Genomic DNA, 8384 nt, shown 5'->3' on the forward strand with positions numbered 1-8384 from the left:
CACCTAACAGGCTAACACTGTCGTACCCTGTCTGTCCTTGCCTTTTGCCTGACTAAACTCACTGTTACTCCATGTACTCTGTACCTCGAGTACCTCGTGCTGTCCCTCCCGTACCCTCCCTCTACCTTCTTACCTGGCCTGTCCGTCCGGCTTGAAGGGAGGGGAGTCGCGGACTGGGATTGTCGTAAAAAAGAATGGGATATGGGACGCACCAAAATACACCCAACTAGACAAATCAAAATTCTTATTCATCAGTCTCTTTAGACTCTGCCTCGCTCTCTGTCGCTCTGTTCCGCACCGTTGCGTTGGCTTGTTATCCACCTCACCTCTCTCTCACTCACCCTCAACTCTGCCTCTCTGCCCTGCCCCCTCGGAAAGCCCCTTCCTTAGACCCTTCCCGTCACTTCACGTCGTTTCGAGTCGCCACGGGTCCCTTTTACCTTTCTCCCATCCTTTCCCCTTCTTTTCCCTTCCCTCACCTTTCGCCCCTATCACCTCTCTCTTTTTCCCATGATTTTTAAACACCCCGCCGCTACCCCCTAGCCCTCCCGCAAAGCCGTTGCTCACACGCACGCTTGGCCCAGGCTTTCTTCAGTGGTTCACGCCTCACCACACACCCTTGAACCCCCCCTCGTCCAACGTCAACGCCCCCCCCCCCCCCCAGTTTGCATCTACCAACCAAAGAAAGATCCTCCGGCACCCTCGTCACAACGTCAGTCGTTAAAAACGCTCCGGCCCTGGCAAGGGTCCCTGTGGAACCGACCGTGTGGCGATTCTTTCACGAATTCCTCAGTCCCATTGGATGACCGGCATATTCGCCGGGGGGCAGCAGCCACATCTGCTCTTTATATCAGCCACACTTGGGCCGCCAGTCCGGCACACCAGCGGCCAGCAGCAGCAGCAGCAGCATCAAGCCTGGTGGTCCCTCCACCAATTGTCATCCGCTTTGTTATCCATTGCCTTGACGAGGAATAGTTACACTTCCATGTTGCCCTCTTCCGAGCACACAGAACAACTACCCGCGTTTTCATCACCTTCACCACCTACGACCATCACCGAAAAACGACGCTTTCCTAGAAGCGCGAAAACTTGTTCATTCGGCTTTCATGTGCGTTGAGCACAAATCTGTTTGTCCAGTCTGTCGGAGACTATACCTCGTCTATGTCGCCTTCTGCCACGAATACCATCCTCCCCTTCTGGAGTGTCCCAAGGGTCTTGTAGTTCGCCCAATGCAGATGCTCGACGGTCGATGTCCAAGTCCTGTCTGTCCAAATAGCCGAGTGGGAGGCTGTCTGGTCATTTAGACAACTACCTCTGGACGACAAGAAACTCAAAGTAAGCAAGCATGTGTCTTTGTCAAAATCGCCGGGAGAAATGTCCCAAGTTTTGGTAAAACTAACCTTATTTACAGCTTCTGACCGTTATTGTCCACTTCTACCACCTGGTCGATGCCTTCGTACTGTGGAAGGTCCAGGTTGTATTTTTCAGCAATACCTGGCGAAACGAATCTGCTCCCAAGGTTAGCTTGCGAAAGTTTCTTAATTTTGGGGTTCCTCGAGCTTAGGACATGCCTTCCTCCGACAAAGTGTCGTCCCTTGAAATGCTTCACCAACGGCTTAGGTGCTGTCAGGCTGACGAGTACCTCCGGGTGAAAAGAGCTGCCGAGACCAGATGATGGCGGGCCATCCTCGATATTCCATGATGATGGGGCGTCAACTGAAGTTACGGGCAATTTCGTCTCCTCGAGCGCCTTGATCACCGCCGGGAAGGGCTCCCGGACCTCGCCAGCGAAGCTGAATCCTGAGATCACGACGTTAGGCGCGCGGAACGACAGTCAACAGTAGAAAGAGCACTTCTTGAACGAACCGAAGATGGCATCCACGATATGGTCTGTCGTCTTCAGGGCCGCGGGAAAGTCGTTCACAAATGGGACGTTCAGGTCCTCCAGCTGCTGCGCCAGTCGCTGAGAAAACGATTAGCCACAATCCGATGCACGGCAAGCCCCCGACAAAAATTTCCGGGGGGATTCTATTGTACGGGCAGCATGATATGCACGCAAACTATGCCGCCATTTTCTTTCTCGGGGGGAGGAGCGAGCACAATGAAAGGTTTGTGCGACTTTGCTTAGCGAAGCGTAGGTGGAAGAGATTCTCACAAAAGCAAAAGCATCTTAAATCATGTGCGATGTGGAAAAGACTCGACGACGAGGAGTCGCTGATAGAGTGTGTTGGCAACGTTCCCAAAAGGAGCACTTGCTCCCCAATGTATTATGCATCCACGACTCATAATGACGAGATAGACAAAAGATAGATACATCCTCACTCACTTGGTACAGTTCATTCTTACTCCGCTTGGGGTAGTAAATGCTGGGTTTGTAGCCGTAGTGACGAAGGTGACGGGCGGCGACTAGACCATCACCACCTATGATGCGCAATAAGCTTATATCGCGGATGCGCGAGGTGCAGGTGACGCTCACCGTTGTTGCCAGGCCCGCAGGCAACAAGAACATTCGGGCCCTTGCTGAGCGGGTGGACGAGGTACACTGGACTTGGCGTCAGCGGTTGGTCCCGACCGACGCGTAACGAGCGGCTGTTCATTGACCTGCTTGCGAGACGGAGAGACCGGCGAGCTCCATCAGTTGGTCGATGGAGAACGCACCAGTGCTCATCAGCTCTTTGTCCAGAGCCGCTGCCGCCTTTGCTGAAAGTGTCTGATCGCCGTTGTGAGCACCGCGAAGTGTAGCATTGCCAGCAGTGCTTACCTTCAAGCCCATGGTGCTGGACGTTTCGTGATGTTCCTTTTGTGGATGAGATGCGAGAGGTGTGACGTTGAAGTGATGAGCTGTGGTTTGGCTTGTCAGATCAGCAAGTGTGGATGATGACGGGAAGGGACGTGCGACTGACATCACTCCGCATCGGACTCGTCAGGGCCATGCTCCGGTCAGCGACGAATCAAACGGCGCCACAGCCCGGGCAGGTGCGGGCGGAGGCCGGTTCGGGGGTCAACGTGTGCCCCACACAGTTTATGACTATCGTTGGCACGGTGCCAGGTATTATACGGCCCGTCACAGGAGACTGTTGATATTGGACATTGCAGTCCTTCCATTAATCTTGATGCCATTTTTTTATCGCTTGATTGTCAGTAAGTTATCATAAGCTTGACTGCTTGAGATGATAGGGAGTTTTCCCCATGGTGAACCCCCTTCAAGCTTCTGGGTGGACTCCAACTTGCTTAACAAGAAGGTAGATCTGGGCTCCAACTTTTTGATCGAACCGGTTCGTGACGGCCCCGATGTCAATGTAAGATACCTCATAGTATAGCGACAGCATCATAAAGTGTTAAAAGCTAGCAATGGCTTGGTATTATTGTCGTAAGCTCAAAACGTCTTCCCGCATGACTGCTACATGATATATCTAGCGCCATAGTCATCCGGGTTGCGGGCGTTTCCAATATTTCCAATTTGATTCAAGCCTACCAAAATGCAAGACTTAAATACACGTACGAAGACAAAACATAAAAAGGGCTCGCGTCCATCCCTTCAAAAAGTCGACTGTTCACAATTCTAGTCGAGACCGTCCTCAAACGTCAGTCGCCATGACACGCCACGCGCCCCGGCGAACTGCAACCAAAGATGCAGATCGGGTTAACAGAGAGCTGTCCTCAACGGATTATATCCGCATCATTCCATTTCCCACTGCCTATGTTCAATTCTGGTGCAAAGTTATCGAAATTTGCTTCACAGCGTCGGACGCATTATCAAAGCTCGCCAAGAAGGAACCCATCCCTATGCTGGATGTAGACGCATGGGTTAGGCAGGATCATAAAAGGGCGTGCGACGGCTTGATGGAATGGGCCCGACACAACCGTACCACAGTCTCAAGAGTTCCAAGAGAGTTCTTCCCTTCATACCCAAGGGATTCCAACTATGACTTTCGTCGGCCCCAAGACGGCCAAGACGGCATGAACATTGACGACTTGATCTCCATGATCTCAGCATGGCTCCCCAGCTACACGGCTCAAAAGGTCGAGCACCACTACTACCTCGCTACGAAGCGCACACTGCGCATAATCGACGGGCTCGACGTGGGAGAGGTCGAACAAATAATTCCGAGTTCCATGTCAGGCTGGACCGGCGGAGGACTCTGGCTTTCCAAGTACAAATGGAGGCTGTACGCTCGGTGCGAGATAGACGAAGACGACCCCTATTTATACAGCGAGATTACGTTCTTTCTCGCGGACCTTCCAAAGCAGCTGGAGAAGGGTATTCAATGGACCGACGACGCTAGAGTAAAGGATTATGAAAAGTTGTTTCGTCGGCAGGGGTATTGGGAGCACCACATCGAGTGGATGGGCCCGGGAAATGACCCTGGTTGGTACGCGCTGACGAGAATCAAGAGCGTCGATGACCTGTCTGCCATGACCCAAGACCCACGCAGCTTCTTTTCCCGATGCCGAACGCAAGTACCATTCCAAGAACCCGTCATGGAGATTGTTGCGCTAATGGAGATCATCACAGTCTGACAGTCGACCAGCGTACAAGCGATCTAGGGTTCAAATATGTCGTTTTGTCGAAAAAAGACTGTATGTTTGGAAACGATTGGTTGAACCATAGTACCCAACCTTGGAGCGAAGATCTTCATATGGAGACTTGTCGGCTTTTCGAGCCTATTTGGCCCAAGGTGCCTAGAAAACGAGTTGTTGTTTAAGAAGAAGTCCTAATTTAATCTATGTTGGATTTGAAGACATCCTTCATGGTTTTACGACATTGCTAAATGAATTCCAATGATAAGTTATGCTTGCTCGGAAATGCTCAAAGACAAGGTGCGCAAGATGGTAACACCAAGAGTCAATCTAAAGTTTGATGTACTGTGCACTTGATTTTCTGTGCTCTCATTCTACGAAGTGCCTACTCCGACGATGGCTCTAGATCTGCTGTGTCATTTCATAGAACCGCTGGCGTCACAGTGCCTCATCTCACGCGTGCGTGCTCGCTGTTTCCGCTCGCGTTCCTGCCTCTTCAACAAAATATGCACCGTCAGCGTGGTGTTTTCAGGAATACAACAGAGGGAAAGGGGTCTGTAATTCTCACGCTGTTGAGATCATGAGCTGGGAGTCGGTACTAACCTCTTGTTCTTCGCGAGCGATGATACTCCGCTGCTCCCGCTGCTCCCGCTGGATGCGCTCTTGGCGCTCCTTTCCGTAATATCCCCTGTAATCCATTTGTGTCTTAGGTTAGTATCTCTGTATCGGACTCTTGGCGATTTTGTTTGTGCACACTTCATGAATGCCGTGTCTTCAACTAAAGTTATTAGACAATGTAGGTCTTATATCCTCACCACTCTCTATTCATTCACTTGATTTGTTCTAGGCATAGTTCAGTGAATTTGATCTTCAGGTTCAAGTAATCACTGGCAGCAGATGATTCACGACATTGCGAAAGGCTTGAGATGGAATCAGACGAATTTCGAAGGAACTTGCATAGCTTTTAGCATGTCTTCAACCAGAGTAGTCGCGATTCAATTGATGTACATGGAAAGTGGCGTTATGCTACTAAGAGATTGCCCTGCATATCGCGGTTCTCGGAATAAGCAGGGTTAGTAGTTAAGGCTCAGTAAATGCTCATTGAATGTTAGCAGGTAGACGTAGAGCCACATAAATATCGAAGAGCACAGCCTAGCAGGTGTATGTACGATATAATCCGCGCGACTAAGATTTCTACACACACGTAACGACCGATAACATGAAAATCATAGAAGTAATAGCATCTTAGACTTTTGTGTAAATACAATCAGCTGATACTGCGCTTGCCCCCCAGGGTTAGTGGACATGCGAGGCACCCACACACTAGGCAGACACAAGGCAGACACTCGGTAAAGCCCTCAGCTAGCACCCGTTCAACCCAATTTGCTACTTGAGCAGCCTGAATGGTCCTCAAACTAAATGGAAAAAGGTTTCCCAGTTTTCTCCAAGTACAAAATCTCCACATTGCCAGCCATGTCTATTCCACCCAGCCAAACCAAGAAATTTATTGATCCGAGAAGCTCAAATACTTGGTTTTCCGAATATTCCTAAGGCATACCTAGTTTCTTTTGAGAAGTACTGTCGATCAAGCCAATATAATCAGCCTGAAGCGAAAGCTTTGGCTAGCGACTGCAAGATGGCAGCGGAAGTCGAGAAGCACCAAGAAAAGACCCCAGACACCACGTTCCTACACGAGTGGCTTGATGTTTTGGCACGAAACCATACGACTGGTAAAAACTTGTCTTCTGTAAACGGATGGGCCCGGGCTCCTGCAGTGGCCAGTACCAGTCACGCGGTTCCGGAAGCGAAGGAACCCGAATTCGCGAAAATTACCAATCTCTATAAATGGCTCATAGTCACGGAAAACCCTATTGTCGCCAGCCTTCCAGAAGAGTTTGAGGGCCATCTATTTCCCAAATATGGCGACAACACGGCCGAAGGGCAATGCGAGAAAGAGTCACTCTCGCTAAAATCACGCCCGCTCACTACCACCAAAAGGAGTTTTCGCAAAGACCTGAGTCGGCTTTTAGGTCATGCTCCAACCACATGCGTCAGCAGAATTGAGTATCATACCTATGTCCGGAGCGGAAAAGAAAATCAGACATTAAGGGTGGTTCATGGCATGGAAGATAATCAACTTGAATACATGATCCGGTCGGCTCTTTGTTGGCCAGTCGAGTACTCATGGATTATAGGTATTCGGTTGTCTATCCCTGGAGAGTCGAAATTGGAAGCTTTTATCGACGCTTGGATAAAGCTAAAGGACCTCCCAAGAGAAATTTACAAAGGCCTAGATTGGAACAATGCTGAAAGAAAAGAGGACAACGAGAGCTTGTCTCGATCCGGAACACCATACTGGGTACACACAGCACATTGGAAAGATTCACCCCAAGGGGCTTGGGAGGCTTCCATAACATCGCAAACTTTCAATCCCTATGCCACGTTTTCCAGGGATGTTCGGGAGCTTCTGTCTCCCACCAGTGTCAAATCGTAAGTGGTATACCTCAACGAACTTGAAAACTCCTTCTCATCTCTCCCTAGTTTCGTTGTTCAGCAACGCACAAGCCCTCGGCGTTTTAAGAACGTAGCCCTCTATCTAAAAGGCGTTTACGGGAATGATCTCCTGGGCCAGAAGCTACAACCTTGCACGGAACCCCTTCAAAAAGAGGCCATCCAGTTCATCAGCCGCTTTTTATCAGACTTTAAACCGCCAGCAGCAAAGCGCTAGTATCCATCAAAATAAAGGTCTTTATCAGCGCCGGAATTGGGGATCGTAAAGCAACAGGCAGTCGTCGGAAAGAACCAAGACTGTTTTCAGTATGGCATTGACAGAACAATTTGTGGCGTATCGCCTCCATCAATATCTCACACAAAGGCTTCAACCTAAGTCATCGTACTTGTAATTTTGATGGAAGTTGCTACTTGGGCGGATAACTCCTAGCTAAGCCTGATGAATGGGGGGATATGGACCGAGAGTGCGATTAGATTGTAAGACAATACCCTATATCAACAAGATGCTCTGAAATTGCTCCTGCTCAAAGACCAGATCCGTCATTGCCTCTGCAGACTTGCTTAGTGACTTGCCACCCTTTTCGTTCTCTTGCACTTCGAAATACCCGAGTCGTTGGTACCCTTCCGCCAAGCCCCGGCCTGTGACTAACAGACCACTCGCAGGGCCCATTCGCAGGAGAAAAACACCTGTATCTGCACAGCTCGCCTGTATCAGCGACTGGGACTCTCTAGTATCTGCGATAATCTCCAAGTACGGGTTGGTAATTGCTTGCAGCTGGCTTTCCCTGGGACGATCATCCCGTGTGGCATCTTCCAACGCGGAGATGATGTCAATGCCATCCAGTGATACCATTCCATGAAATCTACGCAGTGTTGCCTTGAGTGCGAGAAAGCCATTAAAAACAGCGCCGTAGGGTATCCTTCGATCAACAAGAGTGATGCCGTAGTCCTCGATGGTGAAGAATGGGGGACTTGACTCTCGGGGAGCTTTGTGGACACCTCGGGGATACACGTGAACGGCACCATTAACACTCGCCCATGACCATGACGGAGCGACGTAGTCGTCGTAACGGCTAGCGTCTATAGAACGAGTGCACCACTGTAACTCATCCGCCCAGGAATGAGGTTGGTTCATGTCGATGAACAAGCCTGCGACGAAAACGTACTTGCCGAAACCTCGGCTTCGGGCAATGTCATGAACGACGCTTGCCAAACCAGAAGCTGCCGGGAGCTTGTCTGCGGCAAATCCAAAGTGGCGTCTGGAGTAATTCCTGACGATTGCCTCCCACTGGCTCTGGAGAGGTCGCTCATAGAGAGTCGTGATTGGGTAGATGTTGTCCACAAGGCTCTCG

At 50.2% G+C, this 8384-nt stretch overlaps 3 protein-coding genes across 3 annotated transcripts; 2 read left to right on the forward strand and 1 right to left on the reverse strand.

Annotated features, from left to right (window-relative positions):
• Nucleotides 1-1106: 1106 nt before the first annotated feature.
• On the forward strand, nt 1107-1564 carry CGCA056_v011626 (uncharacterized protein; the record flags this gene model as incomplete). Its single annotated transcript, XM_037326872.1, has 3 exons — nt 1107-1180; nt 1236-1335; nt 1412-1564. 3 exons carry the CDS (start codon nt 1107-1109, stop codon nt 1562-1564), a joined length of 327 nt encoding a protein of 108 aa, XP_037173812.1.
• On the reverse strand, nt 1406-2773 carry CGCA056_v011627 (NAD(P)H-hydrate epimerase; the record flags this gene model as incomplete). The annotated part of the gene is made up of 7 exons (XM_037326873.1): nt 1406-1508; nt 1614-1800; nt 1867-1963; nt 2327-2421; nt 2477-2542; nt 2602-2710; nt 2762-2773. 7 exons carry the CDS (start codon nt 2771-2773, stop codon nt 1406-1408), a joined length of 669 nt encoding a protein of 222 aa, XP_037173810.1.
• Nucleotides 2774-3594: 821 nt separating this feature from the next.
• Nucleotides 3595-4521, forward strand: CGCA056_v011628 (uncharacterized protein; the record flags this gene model as incomplete). Its single annotated transcript, XM_037326874.1, has 1 exon — nt 3595-4521. The coding sequence occupies one exon, from the start codon at nt 3595-3597 to the stop codon at nt 4519-4521; it is 927 nt and encodes a 308-aa protein (XP_037174793.1).
• Between the last annotated feature and the right edge of the window lie 3863 nt (nt 4522-8384).

The sequence above is a fragment of the Colletotrichum aenigma genome (assembly GCF_013390185.1).
Source record: "Colletotrichum aenigma strain Cg56 chromosome Unknown KSG_Cg56_contig08, whole genome shotgun sequence".
Lineage (NCBI taxonomy): Eukaryota > Fungi > Ascomycota > Sordariomycetes > Glomerellales > Glomerellaceae > Colletotrichum > Colletotrichum aenigma.